This window comes from Salarias fasciatus, chromosome 5 (assembly GCF_902148845.1).
Source record: "Salarias fasciatus chromosome 5, fSalaFa1.1, whole genome shotgun sequence".
In the NCBI taxonomy this organism is placed as follows: domain Eukaryota; kingdom Metazoa; phylum Chordata; class Actinopteri; order Blenniiformes; family Blenniidae; genus Salarias; species Salarias fasciatus.
The window spans coordinates 7972396-7995391 of NC_043749.1; the positions used below are offsets into that span (position 1 = coordinate 7972396).

The window sequence follows — 22996 nt, forward strand, 5'->3', positions numbered from 1 at the left end:
TTATTATTATTTATTTATTTATTTATTTATTATTTTTATTTTTTATTTTTTTCCATCATGAACACTGGTGTTTCCAGAGAAAGCAGATGAGTGAACAAGGCCTACGAACACTGGAACCCTGTGTGATTTATTATGAGTGCTCAGCAATCAAGTTGTTTTGCTTTTCATTTGTTTTTATAGTTTAAATCAATCAGTTTCCTCATTTTATTTCAACAGTTTTCATGCATGCATTTCAGACAAGAAGACCTTCACAAGAGTTTAACTAACTTAATAGTTTTAGTCTTGATAAACTACTCTTTTCTTACTTTATTCAGAGTAAATGAACAAATACATTAAAAAAAAAAAAACTACATTTCAAAAAAGCAGTTCAAGACAGTTTCCTGAAGACAATTTGAATCCTTTTTTTTAATCCATATGGTTCATTTCTGAATATACTATTGGTTGATTCGGCTATGTTGGATGTTTATGCTTCTCTCTAAGCTGTCTCTAATGAATGCTACCACCTGGTGAATAAACAGGGTAAAACACCCTGAAACTGAAGCCTCCACTGACTCCAACTTGAGCTACGCACTATTGTCTGTGCAGGAAATGAAAATGGAGATAGTCGAGGAATTGGATAACTTGTCTATTTTGATTAATATAAGTTGATTAAAGTTTATACTAGTGCCATGCATAGGAGGAAATATTGTAAAAGAAACTTTCTTTGGCAGTGCTAGAATAACTTTACCTCCTGATGTTTGTCTGTCCTATTTTCTGCTACGTTACTTCTCCCACAGTCCCCTGTTCCCCACACATCTGGCTGCTTTGGTTTTTCTCCAAAAGTGAGAAAGGCTGAGTGAGAATGTGAGAGAGGGGGAGTGGGAAGCAGGACATGAGAAGGAGAGGGAGTGGAAATAATACAGGAGGAATGAGGGGAAAGAGAAAGAAGAAGCAAAGCAGAAAAAAGGGAAAAAACAGGAAAAAAAAAGTTAATTTCCAGGAAGAAATGAAGTGAGTACCAGAGAGACAGAGTCCTCAGAAAAAAAAGGTTTACGTGTTCGTTCTGCTGGAGCTTTCAGTATGGCACTGTTTCTTTTCTGCAAGTCGCCCACAGGTCAGTACAACGTCCATGGCCTCTGCTCCACCTCGTCTGCTCGTCTCATGGCGGATTCTTTCCCCTCACTCGTCATTGATTTGTGACTGCTGCATTCTTATATGCTAAAGCTGAACGACTTTTACGAGAAGAAGGCGAAGATAAAACCACCCAAAATGAAATGTAAACACAAAGCTTTGCAGAGATTTTTCCAGGGTTGAGCAATCTGATCCTAAAAATGTGTCCAGGAAGGCCGAAAATCTCTTTAATTATTTCAAGGGGCTTTGCTCTAAACTTCTTGGCTGCATTGTACGCCTGTTTTATCTCCTGCAATGCTGTGTCACCACTCAGTCGCTACTCATAAATCTCTCTCATCCGTCAGTTCAGTCTGCCTTCTGGTATGTTTTGCGTTCTGTACTATATTGCATGGATGAGACAAACCATTGTAGATATTGACATTTTCAGTTGTACTGTATATGTATTTGTCACCACTTTCCTTTTGCTTTCTCACAACACCTCATCACGGAAGACTTGTGGCATTCGGTAAAAGAAAACGAGCATTTGAGAAGGAAAAAGACCAGGAACTGCTATGATCAAAGCACATGACACACCCTCTGCCCTCTGCAACCAGGAAGAAGGGAGAGTGCAGAGCTTCTGTTTCCTCAAAACTTGTATATCAGCTCACCTCACCTGAACTTCAAACATCTCAGAGCAAGCAAAGATTCAAGATTCAAAAAACTGTATTCATTCCAAACTGGGGAAATTATGTAAGAAGGCCCAACAGAGGCTGAAAATCCACAGGAAGCTGCAGCAAGCTCGCCTTCCTCAATTCCCGATTATTAATTTTGATTGGCCAGCCGAGGAGCGCCTTCTGACCTACTGCTGAACTGTTTTGTTGTCTAGCTGTACAGCTGAGACCAGAAAAGACCTTTGGCAGGCGGTGACGGAAGCAGAGCTCATCGCAGACAGTCCATTAGGGCTCAGAGATAATTACTCTGACTAACCGCAAAAGAAGGCCAGCTGTATGCCAAAGGGCCACACCCACGGTGGACGTCACCTGGAGGAGACGCTGGCTCTTTAAATCCACTAAACCTTGACTGAATCACAAACACACATGCTAAAAGATTGGTGTTATAACCCCTCGTGCTTCTTGGTTTTATTTGGTGATTGCTTTCTCCTAATTGCTGCAGCTGCAAAAAGATTTCTGAAACAATGCACGCAGTTCCCTCTTCTAGTCTACTGAGCATATTTATTTGAACATTTTTTTGCTCTAAATGTGTATTTCAACTGACAATTTCATTGTTGAATGTCCTGATTTGTATTTTAAAGGAGAGCGGATGTGAGCTCACTAAGGCATGTTTCAGTGTGGTGGACATTGTTATCATCTCTGGATCTTAAATCCTCACTGTTTTCTCAAAGTGATGTTCCTCTTCTGAAAAACACTTTTCCAAGCATGCACTTCTGTTTTTGTCTTTCAAACAGGACAAGTCAGGATGACCAGAATACAACTTGTCCTGTGCTGTTTTTTGCTGTCTCTTATCATCTGTAAGTATACAGAAGAATTTGTTCTGAACATGCATTTGGAAAACTGAAGTCAAAGCTGAATGGCTGGTGTCAGTGACTTCCGCTGAGCTGTGTGCTGAGCAGAATAATTGTGGTTTCAACATCCAGTGAACATCCAGTCCTGTGCACAAAGATCTGTGTTTGCATTTTGTTTTCACTCATGTGACCTGAGTCGTGTCATGATATACCTCTCCATATTCCAGACTTACTAAAAACTAAAACTCTTCAGAGACCATTTGAGATTTTGAGTGTTTCTTCATTGTAAATCTCTCCTTTAAGACATTTTCTTGTTGCGGCTGCAGACTTCCTCCAGGGTCATAAAGCTGCTGTCAATGCGAAGTTGGCTCCTAATCTCTTCCGTGTCCCTGGAAAGGAAAGAGCAGTGACCCATGCGATGGTTGTCAAGTCTGAAGAGGTGCAAACTCCTGTGGAGACAACGTGGGGTGCTCCTTTGGTGTGGGGGGACAAAACCAGCTCAGCTTGGTACAGAGCAAAATTTGCCCAAAAGGAAATCCGCACTGGTCTGTTGGTCCTGGTTGTGGGAACTTACGCTCGCTTCATCCGACGTTTCCTCTCCTCCGCCGAAGTCTACTTTCTTCCCGGTAAAATGGTAACGTATTACATCCTGACCGACAGTCCCAGCTTCCTGGATCCCCCGATCGAGCTGGAGCCTGGGCGTTTGCTGAAAGTGGTTCCCGTTGCAGAGCTGCCTGGGTGGGACAGGTTGTTTTATCGGCGGATGAGCCTGCTTGCTGACACCATCAGAAACCCAGTCGGAGAGGAGGTGGACTACGTCTTCTGTGCCGATGTTGACCAGGAGTTTGTGGCCCCTGTCGAAGACGAAATCTTTGGAGACCTGGTGGCTACGCTGCACCCCGAACTTTACGGAATGCCGAGAAACGCTTTCCCTTATGAAACGGAAGAAGCTTCATCAGCTTGTGTGGAGGAAGATGAAGGGGATTACTACTACACCTCAGAGTTCTACGGTGGGCTGGTTTCTGAGGTGTACAAACTGGCTCGTGCTTGTTCTTTCCTCATTCTTCAGGATCAGGCTAATGGGGTAGCGGCCAGGGGGCTTGAGGAGAGCTACCTGAACCGCTACCTGATCGACCACAGGCCAAGCTGTGTGCTGTCGCCCGAGTACAGCTGGTGGGATTCAGCCCTGGCTGCGAACGTGCCTGTCCAGAGGCTGGTTTCTCTGGGACGGCAATGTGAGGCTTATGATCAGCAGCAGAAGGAGCGGAACAGATGTTGAGTTGTTGCCAAAGAACAAGAGAGTTCTGCTTGTCAAACCCATTCAAGTATGGATGTAGATTTCCCTCCTACCAAATGGACTTAGACCTCTGGTCAAAAACCTGCAGACAGGAATACATTGACATGAGAGAAAAAAATGATAAAGATAAAGCACACATTTGGTTGAATTCAGGTTGATGATTAAATTGTCTCCTCTGTCTGCCAATACATGTATCTTCCAATCACAGTGTCACAAAGTGAACAATCTGGACTGAATAAAAGACCCATTTGTGCAGACAGAGCCTTTGTGTGACTATCTCCTTTGCCACTATCTTCCACCACAGACAAAAAAGGAAATTAACCTGTCTCTTTAAACGAGGCGCTGTTCTCTCCATTAATGTCAGCCTCGGAGTTACTGCTTCAGAGGCTTTGTGTTCAGTGGCGATAAGAGTCAACAGTGTAAGTGCACACTTTCCCCACATTGGCCAATCATTAACTGGAAGAGCTGCTGTTTCTCAAGGGCTTTAAAGACCAGGTGGGTGAAAATAGATCCGACGGGATGTGGACTTTCCAAATAACACGTGTCTATATGTTTGACCTGATAAAACTGCTTTTGGTTGGGTTTTCTCTGATAAATGCCAATTGTTGTCAATGATGACTCAAAGTAAAGACTAAAATCAAAAATCAAACAACCTACAGGTGGCTGTCATGCTGCTCGTGAGTCAGCTTGTGTCCCAGCCACACACACACAAACACACTGCTCCCACGTTCACTCGGCCTTCTCTTCCATGTGTGCTGTGTTTTAACGGGAGGGCTAAACAGCAGCAGATGGTTTTTTTCTCACTGCCAACACAATCTGTCCCTAGGGCCAGATCGCCACGTGGAGTGAAGACGGAGGTGAGCTTTAAATAATCCAGAGATTTTTTTTTTTTGCTTTTTTCTTTTTAGAGCATCCCAACTTCCCACATGTAGATAAATCTTGAGGAGACTCATTCTGGGTGGTTTTATGATCATTCAGATCACACAAAGGACAGAAAAGTCCCTCCTCTTATAACACTTACGAGGAAGTTTACCTAAATCAAATCAAACCACATGCACTGACATTGTTTGCTCCTATTATGGAGGCCAATAAATAAATGAACGCACAGTGGGAATAGTTTTGATTATGGATTCTAACTCTCAAGTGTGCAAACTTCAGACGGACGCCAAAAATAATCTGTTGAGCTAAACTCTGCAGTTCCTGCCACCTTAAGTAGTCTTACTAGTTATTTGAAGTTATCAGACAGCGGCTGTGGCTGTCTGCTACTGAGGAAATTTAGCTCTTATGTCTGCATTTGACTGGACAGAAGACAGCAATATAAAGCTTTGTGTCTTTTTCAAGCTGTAGAACTTAACTAAACGAACATCATACGTGTGAAAAATACATTTCCCACCGAGTTTGAAACATCTTTGTAAAGCTAAACCCGGCATTACTTTTCTTGTAAGCGCCATTGTTGCCAGTATAAAAGCTCTTTTACTTTACTTGGGTTATCTTTATTCTGTTGGTATTATCCATGCTGAGTAAACCTTTTCTTTCCATTCCATAATGCAAAGCAGTTTAAAGAATTATTTGTTTAATCTCAGTCATGTGGTTTACGTCTGTTCCGGTAGTCAGTTGTCAGAAGCAAAACATAAAGGAAATGCAAAAATTTGCTCACAATTTAAAAACATAAATCCATTTTATAATTAACATAACTAGGACACATATTACCATAACATGCTTTAAGCAATTTTCTGCCAAAGGTTTAATGAAGCTCTATTCTATTTATAGCTTAAAGCCTGAATTTCCTTGTTTGTATTGACCCATTTTTGCAGTACTTTTTAATAAGCTTTACTTACAGTAACACAGATGCGTGACAAACAAGATAAATGACTGATTTGTTCCTGCTTTGAGCCAGCCAACCAGACACTAATCTTCAAATTGAAAAAAAGAATGTAGTCACTCACAAAGAAATTCTGTGCAGTCCTTCTTTGAGCCAAGGAGTTTGGAGTCCACACCTCACCTGTCCTACATGTGTCTGTGCCGAACCATCTGGGTAGAATCCAAAACCAGACTTTTGCCACAAGGCAAAAGTGCTTTGGCAAATGGCATCTGTGACAGTATTCCGGCTGCTTATTAAAGTCAATTACAGTTCATTTACAGAATGGTTGGGACTTTTGGACGATGCTGTAACACACTTTGTATTGGGTGAACTTCTAAATCATGCAAATATTTGTATTTATTTTTGTGTGCTAGTTCCCCATCATTGAAGCAAGGTTTGACTAATTGTTAAAAGGAAAGTTTGTGGGACCTGAATGAGTCATTTTCCAATGTGCACCATACTCTAAAATGTCCAGATCAAGTGTCAGTCTTTCTTGAAAGAGTTCAGGTTGGACTAAATGAATATGAGTTTGATCTGAAGGTCCCGGTTCATAATGAGTCTGAATACTTTGCCATTCAGTTTTCTCCCTTCAGACAAATATGACAGAGGTGAATTTACTTATCAAAGAGGTACACTGTAATCTATATCAAAATATATGTTTTGTCATTTTTCCTACGAAGAAGATAAATAGGTTAATAAGCCAATAGTAAGTCACTAGTTACAGTACAATGTTATTCTACCTGACATCATGACATGGATTTAGACTTGCATTTGCTGTGTTTAGTCTTACAGAATGTTTTAAGCTTTCATGAACACATTATACTGATCAATTCCCACTGAAAAACCTAACAAGCATGACAGTCATTCATTCTAGCTCCTCCATTGTCACATGACAGCGTAGACACCCTTTAACTGTAACTGACAAGGACGTGGCCCTGAAAGGAGTTCAGAAGGTGTTTTTGCCACTTGTTAGAGTCACTTTCGTGTGCAGTACTAGAAAAGGTCACATGACAGAGAAGAATAAACATCTGAATAAGAACAGAGATATTTGAATTGAAATACCACACAATTGTGAATTTTTCTTTTTTTTTTGTCAGTAGCATTGTACACAATGAACTAATTGTTTCAATACGTATCCTGCACTTATAACTTATGTTAAAATAGGGAGAATTCATCCAACAACAACAAAGGGTTTAAAAAAAAGCAATATGAGGAATGAGACTGTAACTTCATGTGTCTTGTGTCACTGGGTTGAAGATACTAAAGTATGTTGTGTTTATTGTTTAGCCTGACAACAAAAGAGTGGGTGGGTGGCTTTTAAGTTTTCTTTCACTTCCATTAGGTGATGCCTTCAGGCTCTTTGTACAAAGAAGTTGAACTCGGTGAGCATGCGAGCTTTTCCCGAGGGCTGCATTTAATTGTTTGTGCAGCAGACGACCTGTCAGACACCCTGCTGCATTTCTGGGGAAAAACCTCTGAAATCTGTCCAATTTAAACAGAAAGTCACAAAGAAAGAAAATTCTCTACAGAGATGCCGTCAACAAAGCATTTCAGTATTATCATGCAAAAACAAATAAACATACTGCCTCAAATAAATACTTTTGAATGTCACTTCAAAATCTCCATATCTGACTGAGAGATGTCATTTTAATATTTTGAGAAATCCCAAACACGAGTTAGTGCCTGAATGTCAAAAATTCTGCCGCATGCTTGCCTGCACATGCATATGCGGGTGTGTGAGTATGAATCTGTGTTTTTGTGTGTGTGTGACTTTTCAGGGCAGGGGGATGGGTGGAGCGGAGAGCTATGGTAATCTGCTGGATTCACACAGGCCTTTACTCCACCCTGCCCAGGGCTACGCCACTAATCACCAGGTCAAGGGGGCTGACGCTGGTAGATAGTTCAGCTCACAGGGGGGCAAGCTTGTCTATTGTGCAGTTGTGACGTCACAGTTTGTAATATCAGTTTTTATGAAGTAAAGCCCATAAGAGTGAACTGAATGAGCGTGTATGTGTGAACATTTCCAAAAGTTCTGTCATTCAAGAATCAAGAAGTTTTGCAAAAGAGTTTAACATGTATCCAATACAGGGGCAAAAACACCTAACAATCTTTACTTTATTCTTATTGAGAAAGAAGATTGTTGCTAACAAAAATCCCTGACCAGTGAGTCTCTTTAATGTGTGACCGCCAATGAAAACACCCATCTTTGCAGTGTTTTTTTTCTTGACATGTCTCCAAGACTCTTGAGTTACGGAACATTACCAGCAGATGTGTGTTTGATCCAGTATTATTCCACATTTCGCTCCAACATAAGGCTTGTTCAGGAGTACAGAAATAATTTCAAGTTCTTGACATTTAAAATGTGTGTGCGTATGTGTGTGTGTGTGTGTTACATGTATATATGTTTACACTGCAGGGTAGTCTGCTGCAGCCACCTTGAATACACTGTCAGTGAGCTAGATTTAGTTTTAGCTTGTCAGCAAAACACAGCAGGCAGACACACTTCTGCCCGGAGGTAACTACATATATGTGCTTGAGGAAGAAGCTGTGAGCTTACAGGAAGGAAAAAAAAGGTAAAAACATGTCACAGTAACTTTCTTTTTTCTATATATAAAAATTAATAATAAATAACCATGATCCCATGTAGTTTTGATTGTGAGTTCAGTTTTGCACAAATTGTTTACAACTAGTAGAGCACAATTTAAAAAAAAAAAAAAAAAAGAGGAATAGATGAAGTAGAAGTTGGCCGTAGAAGGTGAATAAATGACAAGCTTGCAAGTTAAGAGCAGTCCAACAGTGTGTAATCCCTCCCCGGACCAGAGCGAGCTGAGGGAGCCAGGCTGCTAAATGCTCCAGCCTCAGAGGGACGATGGTGGAGGGCTGGTAAAGATGGCGGCTCTCTCCGAGGATGGGAGCTACGGATTAAATTGTGGCCAGCAGAGCGCCGACAGAGTCACCGTATTACACGTCAAATTGACCGAAACGGCGCTGAGAGCGATAGAAAGCTACCAGAAGTGTAAGGTGAGTGAAACGAGTGTTAACGGGAGTTAAAAGCAGCCGGGACTGCGCCGGGCTGACACGGCTGGTCTCTGCTGGGACTGCCACGCAAAGCTAACGCTGTCGAGTTAGCTAAGATGTTGACAGAGACTCTTTCCGCTTGATTTTAACACATTTATCGATTTCGCCTGGATATCCTATCAACGTGTGACGGTGTACGGGCGTTTGACTTTATTTCTGTCCAAGTTTCGTGGAGTGACATGTTTAATTTAAGGTTTAAAAGCGGGTTGTTGAAGTTGGTCGATATGCTACACGGTAGCTGTGAACCCTCCGTGCTGTGCTGGCTAAACAAGTCCTCTCTTTTCCTGCCAGACCACCGTTAACTACCACATTAGGAGAGTTGTACGTTCAAATCGACTGAAACCCAACTTTTAGCCCCCAGTGGAATTTAACTCGTCTTTGATTTGTAACTCGACGGAACTGTGTTGAAGTCAGCAGCTGGGTGGAAACGTCCATGTTAATCACGTCTAATGTAACTTTCAGTACTAGTCGGCGGTGTTTAAAAAAACCGATCAAGTTACCATATGGGTACAAGTTTTAACCAGCAGTGGAAACCTCGCATAACAACCTGGCAGGGGGATGAGGCTCACAGACGGGCTCACCCTTTCTCAGCAATTACACCTAATTAGGAAGTGTTACAGTCAACACTTTCAAGTAAAAAAAAAAAAAAAAAATTCAAGTGAGCACATGAGGAAGGGCCTCAAATATCTCCCCTAGTTATTTTCTTTATTTATACTGCATATTGGCATTGATCAGCATTAAAGGGTAAGCCAGAAGTTACAAGTGAATGTAATCTGACCTGAGAAAATCTGTATTTCCAGGAATCATTTGATGTGTTCAGAATACATCATGTTTATGAGCTTTTTGTGCTACTTGGAACAATTGTATTGTATTTCATCCACAGTGTGACAGTGTCGGAGCAGCTTTTGTAACTTTGTTTGCTACTGGGCACTGCGTACCTGCACAGATCAAATATAACTTGTTAATCTTGAACTGTACAAATGAAGTAATCCTGTGGAGGTGAACATAGGTGGACTAATCTGGACGAACCTCTGCAGTCTTGAGTTGCGGAGGCCTCGAGCCAGCCTACCTGACCTTAACGCTGCCAACAACAGCTCCCATTACATAACACCCGGCCTGGGCCTAGGTCTCCTCTCGGGGCTGATGCACCGTGGCTTAGTATGGGGCCGTGGTGTTCAGAGGTCTCTGCGACGGCTTTTTATGGCACACGTACTACACACACCTGCCCTCTTTGTGTTACTTTGGCATGAGATTGTCTGAATAAACCTGGTCTGAAATGTGGTAATAAAGCAAAGAAAAATAAATTTCAAGATTATTTGAGTTTGAGGAATTCTTTTGTGACGGCCTGCGCTACAGCCTTATTGGATGTGGTAATGTTAGTCAGTTCAATGCACTGAACGGCAGCCTGCCACCTCTTGCTGACTGAGCAGCCAAAACTGCCCGCTTTTTGTTTCTCTCTCCCTCTCTCGGTGAAGTGTGTTGGAGTTGAACCAGTTATCAAACTACGAAAGCTGTCTGTCATTCTGTAGCAATGCGAAATGTGGTCTAAGCTTCATCAACAAAAACTTAATTGTCATGCACGAGTTCCCAAGACTGATATGGTGACCAGTGCAGGGAATCTTTCGCTTGTAAAATGCACATTCCTCTCAAACCAGTCGATGCAACATTTCAGAAGTCCAGCCAACTGGTTCTTCTGTGTGCGTGTTAACTCTGCAGAGAAGCTGGGAATCCTGTTCCTTCTTATCCTAGCCTCCTCCATACTGCTTCGGACCAGCCACTGCATATTTGTGGCTGACAGCACCATCTCACGTAGCCACCAATGTAAACGTCTCTAAAACAAAGGCGCTTCAGAAATAGTCAAACTATCTGCTGTGTTTAAGCCTTCTTCCACCACTTGTGCCCAGCTAAAGGTCAACTTTGTTTTGCCTTCCACTTTAAAAGCAGGTAATGCTGATTAAAGTTTACTGTAGGTCCGGATTTGTGCCACTGAGCCGAGCGTTACCTGCCAGCTGATCATCTCTACGGGTGCATTGCCTTCAATCCTTCAATTAGTCAGTGTAAAACTCAATGTTTTATTGTTTTAACTTGATCGTTTGTGGATTTAAATCTGATCATTGTTTTTGCATGTAAAAAACAAACAAACAAAAAACATTCATTTATTAGACTAAGCGGTCCAGCCAGTCAAGTCATAAATTAATGCAAAAATTAATCAGTAGTTCTTGTTAATGAAAATTGCTGCCTAGAAATCTTGCAATAACCCAGCCCTTCAAACTGATTTACAGTGGTATCCATTTGAAATTAGTTGTTCTGACTCCTCAGCTTTCTTATCTGCATTTGCGAAATACAGACTAGTCTTATTTTCCCTCACACAGACACATTAGGCAAATAAGGCATCTTCCCAGCTGTCAGCTGTAGTTTTACCAACATGTTTGAGAGCAACTTTTAACTGAATAAAGCAAGTGTCTGAGCCATCAGTGTTTGTCTGAGTTACTTGTGAGAATGCTTGTGTTATAGGACCTGAAGGCTCTTGCGGTGTCTACGATCAGATGTTTTTCTTCCAGAAACGTTGGTAAAATAGTGCAGTGTGCACTCAAGGCCCAAAACCCAAAATGTTTTTATGATTTAGTAGCTTGATCGTTTTGTCATTGTAAGTTGCCTCCTGTGAGTTCTTTGAGTTAAAATGTGTTGTTTCTTTTTCTTTTTTCTTTTTATTAATAGAATGTATCTTCACTGCGGCCAACGATACAATTCAAAGGACTCCAAGGGGTAAGTGTTTTAAGTTTTAGATACGAATTCAAATTGGTGTTCATTTATATTTGATGAACTCCTTTTGCAGTTGCATTTTCTCTGAGTGCTCCTGTAGTTTCCTCCCAGTACAAAGTCATGTTTATGGTTATACAGTGATTCTGAAATTGCTCTATAGGCGATTGTAAATATGTCTTTTAATATTCACCCTGTGATGGACTGGCGATCTGGACAGGGTGTACCCTGGTTTCACCCACGGTCCACTGGGATTTGCTCCAGCTCGGCATGGTACAGAAAATGGCCTGTCAAAGGTGTACCTTGGTTTTTCCACCATGTCATCTTGGGGAAACTCTTCCGCATAACCCTAGTGTTTGTAAATCGCATGTCGTCCATAACATGGAAGACTGACGTACAGTATTCTCTTAGCTCTGGAGACATTGTGAGAAGTAATGGCGGCTTCATATTGTTTGAAAGCTAGCTTTCAAGCATTATGTGAGTGGTATTTATGATATTCACTTTCATGGATTGAATGTAGAAATCTGTATCCTGTTACACAGATGGTAGGAATGGTATCCAACCAAAACCTTCTTCACAATATCTACTGTTGAAGACATTTAAAAATGCATTTCTTGGTTTGTTTGTGCTCGTAGCTGTATGTGGTGTGTTTCACATAATCTTTTTGTTTGTTTTACAGTACATTAAAATTCCCAAGACTGACTCCAACTCAGACCCTTTTCACAATTTTGATTTCTACCTGTCTAATGTGGGGAAAGACAACCCTCAGGGAAGCTTTGAGTGCATCCATCAGTATGTGTCCAGGTAATGATAATCACTGGTCAGCTGAATCGACGGTTACTGTCTTACCACACTTTGCTGGAAGGTAATCCCTCTCTCCCTCACATTTCTCTCCCATACTCCCCCTTTGTCTTCCAGCTCAGGGGCCTCACACCTGGCATTGTTGGCCACAGTACAGGACAAGGTCACAGTGTGTGCCACTAACGACTCCTACCAGGTGACCCGGGAACGCATGACCCAGGCCGTCGAGGACACGCGCGAACGTGGGACCAAAGTCATCAAACCCGGCGGCCAGTACAGAGGTAAGGTCCTTGCCGCAGCCCCGCTTATCTGCAGCTGCTGCGGTCAGGCAGCAGGTTAGATCCCCACACAGTGCCGGGGCTTTGCGTCCTATCATCACCACTCTTCTCTTTTCAAACTCTGCCCCTTTTTCAGAGGCTGAATAGGTGAAAGCTGACAGACGAGCTCTATTGAAAGCCATTATTGGGACTGACTAAGCCATTTTGCCATCTCAGTTTTTCCAGATTAGGAGTCAAACTGATGCGGCAAAAGGTGGCAGATGAAGCAATTTATCTGTTATTACAACTGGCCAAAATAATACACGTTCGAAGTGTTACAGTTCTTTTTTTTTAATGTGTTGATACATGAAATAGACAGATATTAATGTGTTTCTCCCACATGATCAATACTAACATTTTTAGACCGGTTTATCGTCCATCGAAATGCTCAGAGTTTCACATAACCTGAACAAAAAGAGGATAATCTTACATAATCTAGTTTTATCTCTTTCCTGTCTCTCTGGACTCGTTCATTGTTGTATCCAACTTAGCACAGGTAAGGCAAGGGATTTGCAACAAAATAAACTGCTGTTGTAATGTTTCAGTTACAAAACAAACACAGATCCACAGCACAGACCAACTTATCACAAATGGCAGGCGCAGCCCAGGACAGGAATGGCAAGCTGACACATTGCTGAGGCTTAATGACCATGTTATCCTGCTCTTTTAGTGTCGGGTCAAGATAAAATGGTAAATAGGAAATATCATCAATTGAGAAAAAGCTAGCTTGTAAAGAGAGATTAGCGTCAGTCAGTTGGGGCTTAACTCCTGTCGGTAACTTTCATATTAGAACCAAAATTGGAAGTCCTTCTTTCCATTCCACGATTGATTGGTTCAGTTTTTCCTCAGTGTTGAAGGAAAACCTTTATTGTCAAAGTTTTCCTCATTTGAGTCGTGTACCACATGGCAGTGAAACGGCCATTCTTTCATTTTGATTCTTACTGTGGTCACAGGTTGACTGAATCATAATCCACAGCAGAGCTTATATCCTTTACCTGCTGATATTTGTCACATTATTGCAGTCATTAAAAGTTTTTATGACCAGATCGACTGTATGACTACTGGTCAGCCGTCAGGCAACATAAACTTGGAAATAGCAACTTGAACAACCGTGTTGCAAAACTGCGCTGAACTGAAACATGGTGCGAACGCAGAAGGCTGGGAGTCGGTGAATGCCACTTCATTGGGCCAAGCTGGGCAGTAGAACCAGTTATGTCTGAATGCTGTGGTTACATCAGTGCTTACAGGACAATGTGCTGCCATTTATTTTAGATGCCAGTGTAACAAATGATCAGCAGCAGTCTTTAATTATACAGTATGCTTTCGTCATGAATCACCCAGCTGAGATGTGTATTATGTTTGTCCTTATGAAATGTGAGTGTGATGGAGTTTGGATGTTTCCAACTTAAATCAATACATTTTATATATATATATATATATATATATATATATATATATATATATATATATATATATACTTATAGTTCAGATGTTTGACGACATAGATGTCTACAATGCCAATTGCAGTTCTTTCTATTCTTTTTTTTTTTTTGGCAACATTTTGAAATATCAATGACTGTAAACAATTGAGAACCTGATCAAGCTTGGTTTTTTTTTTTTCTGTGCCTCCGGGTAATATTTGCATACTCCGGCTCAGATGGAAACCATGAAACGAGAGAAGCTGTTGAGAACTGGGGGTGGGTCAGCAGAAAGCAGCTGGTTTGGTGTGCAGAACCATATTTACCGCTGTGAAAGGGGCCTTTTTAGGCGCTTGTTTGCAAGTATAGTCTGCAACTGGTATTTTTAAATGAACACTGTAATGCACGCCATTCAGAAAGCAGAGGCATTTAATGCTATAAATGACTGTAGTGCTGGTGTGCGCAGGATTGTGGTTGTACGAGAAAACCTGCAATATGCCTGCAATAGTTAGTCAACATGGTTTGAGCGCTCACTTTGCTTGTCGCCTGTTTTGCTTTTATTAAATGAGTAGTGGGGAGAGGGGAGTCTTTCCCCTTTCTCTAACCTTAATCTTTTAAAGAGCTTTAGAATTTCATAACAGCCATGAAGAGGTGCCTTGGAAAAGACTGGTGCCCTGGTTAAGCACATGGCTCAGCACCTCAGAGCAGTCGCTCATGTTCAGACAAGCTTATTTAGTAAAGTAACCGTGTTGTTTAGGTTACTGGTGTCCTTTTGTCGGATTCATGATGTTCTGTTGAGACTCGCTTGATATAAATAATGAATATTCTGGCTGTGTGAAATTTAGACTTGGTTTTTGGTGGTTCTTTGATAAAAAATGAACATGGCTTGAACATACTTGGCGTGTTTGTTTTTTTTAGATTTTTGCTTTGATTTCAAAAGTTGTTGCACTTGAGCTCCTTTTTTTTGGTGACAATTTCTTCAATTATTTTTAAAGTCAAAGTTGACATGAGGAGCTTTCTTTTCTGACTTTGAAATTATATAACTGGAATGTGTCGTTGTGTCTGTTTTTCATTGCCATTAAGCCACTGGGACTGCACTGAACTTCCTCACATTTCACAAACTTGTTTACTCTCCTTTTATAAACAAAGTGATTCGATTAAGGTCAAAGGTTAACATCACTGTGCCTTCACTCTTATGAGAGTGAAGTATCTCAAAATTTTTAATTTAATACATTTTATTATATCTTTTCAACTTTCACCTTTCTTCAACATTGTTTTTTTCTCTTCAAGTTTCAGCTGAGCCTGAGTGGAATTAGTGAGTTGAAGATTTTAAGCAGTATGGCGTGTTTTTCTATTTGTATGATTGTAAATAATCATTTGATGAGGTAATTTAAAATAATCAGAATAATCCACATTCAGGACAGTGCACTGACATGTGCAGAGAGCAGATGTAACTTTTTCTCTTCACCTTTGCAGGAAAACAAGTGCAGATTCGAAAACCTGCACTTTCGACTCCGGAGGTGGTCCCAGAGCGCAAACGGTCCACACCTATTAACCCAGCCAACACTATTCGTAAGTGCCTTACCAATAACCCCGTATCCCAGCGGTCATTCCGGGACCGCATCATCCATCTTCTGGCGCTGAGATCCTACAAGAAGCTGGAAGTGCTCGCCCGTTTGCAACGAGACGGAATCAACCAGAAGGATCGAAACTCTCTGGGGACCACCCTGCAACAGGTACACTACGAACCCATTTGTTTCAATGCTGCTGTTGGATTACTTTGAGATGATTACTGATGCAAAATTTTTGTGTCGTACATTCGGTTATTTTTAAATACAATAAGTAAGCTTTAATTATTTCCCATCGTGGTTTCCTGTGAATTGACTCACTCATTCACAAGAACTTGAGTCGTTACTAAATTTCCATTGACAGGTGTTTTACCAGAACAGGAAGTGCAGAGTTTCTGTGTGTTGTATCACTTTCATGTTGTCGTACTTTGACTCTCGACCTCTGCTTGAATGTTTCTGTGCAAAACAGGTGGCGAACCTCAATCCCAAAGACAACACATACTCACTGAAAGACTTTATATACCGTGATGTCCAGCGAGACTGGCCCGGCTACTCTGAGGATGACAAGACCCAGGTTGACCGGATCCTGACTCGGTACAGAAAAGAAGTGTTGACCTTTCATTTCTGTGCTTTTTAGAGTTGTGCTTTATTTAATACCAGCGTAAACAAGAACAGAAATGCAGAGATACTAAAGGCCACAATAGAAAATCCACTCGGCCTGGAAACAAACCGTGGGTATTGTGGCCTTGTGGCACGTGCCTCAGCCAACACATGGTCCTAATCAGGCTTTTTAAATTACACTCAGGGCTTAAGCACGTACTTACTGCAACACATCAAGTTTTATTTATTTATTTATTTTTTAAAGAATCAAGCTTTATTGTCTTCACAGAGCCACTGTATAATATGCGACAACACAGTTTTTATTTTTAAATGTAAAGATAGTGGAAAAGTGTGTTTTACCAGTGACGTTTGACATCAATACTCTTGAAAAGAGTTCCTTAATGACTACGATTTATGAATACTTCTTGTCTAACATCACTATTTTTTTCACTATAGCAAATTAGGTCTTCCTACTGAGACAATCTCAAGCAGTTCTCCCAAAGACGGTGGCCCAACATCCCCGCAGGTACTAAAAAAATGCATGGAAATAGCTACACATCGACGTAAGCAGCGACGTGCTGTTTCTAAGTTGTGGATGTTTGCTTGCAGAAGCGCCAGGCAGACTTTGACTTCATCGATCCCTTGGCTCCTAAGAAAGCCCGCATCTCCCACCTCAGCAATCGAGGGCCAGCCACATCTTCATCCTCCTCCGATCGCCGCGAGGACGAGGGCAGCCCCAACCGAAAGCGCTCGTCCCTGCCCTCCAATGCCACCTCGGGCCCTCCCACCCTCCTTCCCATCTCCTCCCATCCTCCCGCACCCTCTCACCAGCAGCCCAGCCCAGCCTCCCACTCCAACTCCCCCAGTACCCCGGAGGGCTGTGGCACCCAGGATCTCCCCATGGACCAGAGTTCCTCCTGCACAGACCCTTCGCCCAGCCCCTTTTCCTCCAGCAAGACCCTGCAGGACCGCTACCAACAGCCCAATCCCAGGCCAGATGCCTCTCCCAGCCCCCCTCCCCCTCCTCCTCCTCGCACTTCACTCACAGTTACCTCCACTGTCATCACCAGCCAACCCGTGTCTGACGCCACCAACAAAAAGTCTAGAAAGAAATCCAAGAAGCACAAAGAGAAAGATCGAGAGAGGGAGAAAGGGAAACGAAAAGAAAAAGCCACCAATAGTCCTCCCAGCGGAGCAGAGCAGCCGGAGGAGAGCCGTCGAGACAAAAAGAAGCGCAGTCCTGAGGACGTAAAATCAGACCTCTGTCAAGTTCACGATGAACAAGGTATGTTGATGATTGGATTTTCTTCATTGCTGACTAATCTTTCACCTCTTGATTGGTCTTTTTCTATTTTGTGACGTGAAGTAGATACAGCCACTGCCAGAAATATTGATCAAAGTGTTCCGTTTTTCAAAAAAAAGCAGCAGCAAGGCTTCGATTGTGCAGTAACACACGTGCAAAAGTGGTGTACAGCTCTTGAAAGTAAACCTGCTGTGAACCATGTCAAGCCATCAGATAGCAGATATGTCACACAAACAACTGGATATTTGCACAGGAGGCTGCAGGGACACACCTGCTTCAAAAAAAGAAAAAAGTTGTCCCTGGGGGAAAAAAAGAACCAAGTCTCAATTTGTGCAGACAGAAAGCATTAGCACGGAGATAAACTATTTATTGTGCCTGCTTTGCATTGACAGACATGCTGACCTCTTATAATAGGGGAAAGTACAAGGGCACATCAGTTCAACAGCAATCTGTATTTGTTTCACGGTTCTTTTACTGTTGAAACGGACGAAACAGAGCCGTCTTTTAACAAGAATCAAATCAACGCATGCTTTTTCTTCCTTTCGAGCATGAAAAGCAGATGACGGCCGAGTTTACTTCACGCTAGTTAGCGTTGTTTGTCTCTTCTGCTTCGGATCTGTGGTTGATGTGAACAGACTTTACATATATGGCTAATTAGACACGGCCTTTAATGAGCTCATTTTCAACCATTTCCTTAAACCAACGTTACAGGGACTGCTTAAGAATGTATGTCACTTCTCTGAAGTTCTGTGCTGTAAGAAATGTGGGATCTTTCTGTGCTGGGTGGTTCCAGGGTGTGATCATATAGCCTCTTTAGATGACTTGACACCGTGGCTTAGTTGCATTTATGAAAAATGAAAGTGCAAGAATATTTACAGAAGTTAATACCATTATTTTTGATCTTTGTGTATGTTTGAGTGAAAAGGAACGGGAAAGACCAAAGTGTGAAAGGTCTTATATGACTGTGTTCAGCAGTTTGTCACACTTTGACCCCCGCCCAGGGTAAAAACCATCGAGTGCCATGCTTGAATTGACAAATCTGGCCTAATTTCTGCCAACAACAAATGGCTGAAATCAGTGGCTCCAGTGTTAGGTTCTTTAAGGTCCCCTGCCCCCTACTGGTCAAACTCAGCACCTATTGAAGTCTCATGACAGTGTTGCTGTCTTCCGTGATTTTATAGAAAAACAAGAAACAGGATGTTAAATTTCAGATGAAACTATTAAATGTATTGAAACATGGATTTAAAATGCTTTTTTTTTTTTCCCCCTGAGTGAAACTCACATGCGTTGTCATGCTCATCTTCCCAGTATGAAACAAACATTTGAGGAAGGAACCATTTTAACCACAATAGAGTAACACGTGTTTACAAATGATTGGAATACACAGTCTAATCTTTATTGCGCAGATAATTCACCTGGAGATTTAAGCGCATTTTGTAAGAATCCCTGTTCGGAGGTCATTGTGCATGTTTTGTAGCGGTGCCTGATTACTTTGAAGTCTAACTGATCCTGAGTCTGACTGTACCTGATAACTTAGCAGACCTTCATCTTGTATCGGGGGTTCGGGGGGTGTAGATGGAGTTTGCACTGAGCATTTCTGTCTTGGCTTTGCTGTTGCCCATTAACCTTACATCTGAATTATATGAGGAGTTTCTTTTTTTCTGATTTGAATTGTTGTCATCAACATGCTTTGATCCCACTCCTCAGACTCAGCAGTCGAAGAAAAGCCAGTCCAGTCCACTGAATTCTCATCCGATATTGACATCCCTGACTACGTAGAGTAAGTTGCTTTTGTGGGCCTTCACGGTTCATTTTCACACACTGTGGCCTTTATGCTTCACCTTTTCTGAAGCTGAATGAACGCACACGTTGAACTATTGTGAATTAGAGAGGTTTGGGGGATTTGATCCATGTGAAGCTCATCTGTTTTTTTCAAGGACTCTATTCACTGATGCACAAAAATTGAATTTTCACCACCAGCCAAGACTGGCTTTAAACTCAGTATTGAGGATGTTAAGCTCTTTGGAGACTTTCTGTACCTTAGGACGAATTGCATTTGAATTATTTTTTTACATTTATTGATGAGTCATTGAGGTCCACGGTGAGGTCTTCTCTGACTTTGTGTTCTCAGTCTTCTAACGCTGCACTCAGTGACTGTATTTTTATTTTTAACCACATTTGTTGTTATAATTCTCAGCTGCACTGATCACCATCAGATTAAAATAAATCATAACTCCTCCTGTGTATCAGATTAATTTGACTTACTTTTGAGCCACTTTCCTCCACCGGCTCTATTCTCTCATTACCTGAATGTCAGGAAAACCTTTACTTCTCTATGGAATACAGACTATTGGATTTTTTAATCGACATTTAAAAGACAAGATGAAGAAGAGCTAACTGTGCTGTCTCCTAAGAGGTTATAGTAAAATCTTGTTCCAACTACAGTTTTACATGGTTCCCTCCTGCACCTACAGGAAGTACACACCGCTGGTCTCCACTGACCAGCGACAGACCTACAAGGATGATTTCAATGCCGAGTATGATGAGTACCGCCTGCTGCACGCCCACATAGAGAAGATCACCCGCCGCTTCACCCAGCTGGATGCCCAGTGTCGGAAACTGCCACCCGGCACCAAAGAGCACCAGGTCACATTCAGATCCACTGTTACTGACAGTCATGCAGCCTTTTCGTCTTTCTTTGCCATTATTGTAATTCTTGCAGTTGCACATCTGGTAATTTCTGTTAATGAAGAGCAGAAATTTCACCTCTGTTATGAACATGAAACCACAAACATGAACTGAAATTAATATGGTTTCAAAGGATTCATTCAATAACCAACAATTGTTTTCTCGACATTAGATGGTTAAAAAAAAAGTGTTTTTTTTTGGTTCAAGGTACAAAATGAATATGGATGATTCAAAAGTGCCCGTTAAACTTGGTTATAATCGAAAACGAGCCGTAAGAGTTTCAGTTCACAAACAATAAATGTAAATTATGTTGGTTTTGCTGTTTTACATCTAATTTTGGCGCCTCAGTTGGTGTAATGAAACATGCGGTTTGTTTCCATTCAGATCTGCCTCGTTGTTAATGGGCTGCCATCGAACAGTCCGGCCACACAGAAGGGACCGCTGCTTTATAATCAACAATAATTAATTGTGTTGTCAACGTTCCACATCTGTTCCATTATTCACTGAGATATGCAACACAGATTTTAGAATAGTGACAATTTTATGTAAATTTTGCGTCGTCTAACATAGGTGAAACAGTTAAAACACTTTAAATTACATATTGTGACTTTTTTTTTTTTTTTTGTTTGCAGAAGGTGCAAGAAGAAATCTTGAAGGAGTACAAAAAGATGAAAGAGGTGAGTGGTTTCATGTTTCATATGAGGACAATTATCTGTGCTTCCGTGACAAAGTCTTCATCCTAAAACCTGCAGGTTATTTCATAACAAATAAACAGACATTTTGTTCTCATGAGGTCAAAATGTTTACAGCACGAGTTCTAATTGAACTGTGACTTTTATTTTTGGAATTTTTGCCATTAACGTGCGGCAGATTGAACAGGAAGCTGAGCAACACGTACTGAAATGTTGCATTCAGAAACGCTCACGTTTTAGTTCCACCTGTAAAGATGATAGAGAATTTTATGGCCCTTATGAAATTTCAGAAAACAAAATAACAGTCACAGGGAGAAAGGCTTCAATACAAGGCATGTGATGAGAGCTGGAGATCTGTGGAGGATGACACTAAAAGCTAAGAAAAATGTACAATGATGGGACTCTGTGACCGTAGATAAAGTCAAGCATCGATGTGTAAACAAGGTTTCATGGGCAGGGAAGAAGTCACATTGCAACACAGGCGGCAACTTCTTCAGTGTGGCTGTGAAACGTGACATCTGGACGGGTGGCTCTGGAAACAAGCGATGTGGAAAGATGAAACTGCAGCGGGGACGGAAAGACTCTGATCTCGGGTGGCGTCTTAGCCTGTTGCCCGGGAAATTAAGTGAGGATAATGGGACAAACAGATTGCCCTAAAGATCAACATGTTGCAAATCTGCAGTCGGTGAGGAAAGGTAAACAGGGATCAAGGTTTGTACATAGTCAGCAGGAACAGAGATTTTCATCCCAGGAGAGTGACGTGATTCTTATGCAGCAGGTTTCAGAGGTCACAGGTCGTTTCCCACACATCGGCTGGTCAGAGCTTTTAATCTTGTGGGTTAGATCAGATGTTTGAAGACTGTAGTTAATGCTGAAAAGTTGTGCTTTTTCAGTCATTTTCTTCCATCTAAACCTTTTTTTTTGTCTTTCTTTCTTCTTCGGAAAATACAGCACAGTCCAAACTACCACAAGGAGAAGCTGCGCTGTGAATACCTGCACAACAAGCTGGCCCACATCAAGAGGCTCATCGCTGATTTCGACCAGCGCAAAGCCCAAGTCTGGTTCTGAGAGAGCAGCGCCGGACGGCCACACTGATCAGTATTTAGAACGGATTGTCACACAGGGGAGGGGGGGTGTCAAACTTGCTCTTATTTATTAACACCCCTTCTGTTCCTGCCTCCACAACAAACCCTCCCTCCTCGTCCTCCTTTCCTTTTCCCATCATCCTTCTTCATTCCTTCCTTTTTTTTTTTCTTTTCCTGATGTTTGATTCCACAGGCTCTGTCGCTGTCATAGCCTGAAATCTTAAAAAAATCTTACTTAGACTTTAACCCATCTTTTGCTTTCTCAATTTTTTTTTTCTTCTTAATTAGCTCCTGTGGAATTTGATACCACTGGACCAGTGGAAGGGGCAGTCTGCATGTGTGAAGGGGTTTGCAGATTATCTTTAAGTCTTCTAGCCTTTTTTTTTTTTTTTTTTTCTGAAGGACTTTCAAAATACAGTAAAAGCATTTTTGAGCATCAGAGAAAATATTAACTTTTATTTAAGGAAAAACAAAAGAAAGAGGGAGATCTATTTATTTTAAGACTCATAGCGCGAAATGATAGTCAGCAGATGATATATTGTTTAATTTCTCAATGCAAAAAAGAAAAAAAAATACCGTTAGCCTTATGTGTTTTTTTTTTTTTTTTTTTTTAATTTTATTTTGACTTTGTGAAGCCATCTTGCACGCAAGATCTATTGAAGATCCAATCTGGCGAGGCTCTGTGCCGGCCTGAGTTCCTCCCTTTTCTCATTGATCTGTACTGGAAAACTGGGCTGTAAAATAAAAATAAATAAATAAATAAAAAGCTGAAATGGGAGGAAGTGAGGCCGGATAGAGACGCTCCAGTTGGTGTGCATGGGTTCTATATTTAGTTGTAATGACCACAAGGAGTGGTGAGGTTGGGGTAATGAAGGAGTATGATCCTCTGTCAGTAGGGGGCAGTATTCCACACACTG

At 41.5% G+C, this 22996-nt stretch overlaps 2 protein-coding genes across 2 annotated transcripts; both read left to right on the forward strand.

Annotated features, from left to right (window-relative positions):
- The first annotated feature begins 889 nt into the window (after window positions 1–889).
- Window positions 890–4464, forward strand: LOC115388879 (globoside alpha-1,3-N-acetylgalactosaminyltransferase 1-like). The gene is made up of 3 exons (XM_030092187.1): window positions 890–1093; window positions 2555–2617; window positions 2938–4464. Exons 1-3 carry the CDS (start codon window positions 1060–1062, stop codon window positions 3888–3890), a joined length of 1050 nt encoding a protein of 349 aa, XP_029948047.1. The 5' UTR covers window positions 890–1059; the 3' UTR covers window positions 3891–4464.
- A 4152-nt stretch (window positions 4465–8616) lies between these two features.
- Window positions 8617–22654, forward strand: ell2 (elongation factor for RNA polymerase II 2). Its single transcript, XM_030091625.1, has 12 exons — window positions 8617–8790; window positions 11566–11613; window positions 12287–12411; window positions 12526–12689; window positions 15620–15879; window positions 16181–16305; window positions 16768–16837; window positions 16921–17596; window positions 19322–19394; window positions 20089–20260; window positions 20935–20979; window positions 21946–22654. Exons 1-12 carry the CDS (start codon window positions 8617–8619, stop codon window positions 22060–22062), a joined length of 2049 nt encoding a protein of 682 aa, XP_029947485.1. The 3' UTR covers window positions 22063–22654.
- Window positions 22655–22996: the final 342 nt, after the last annotated feature.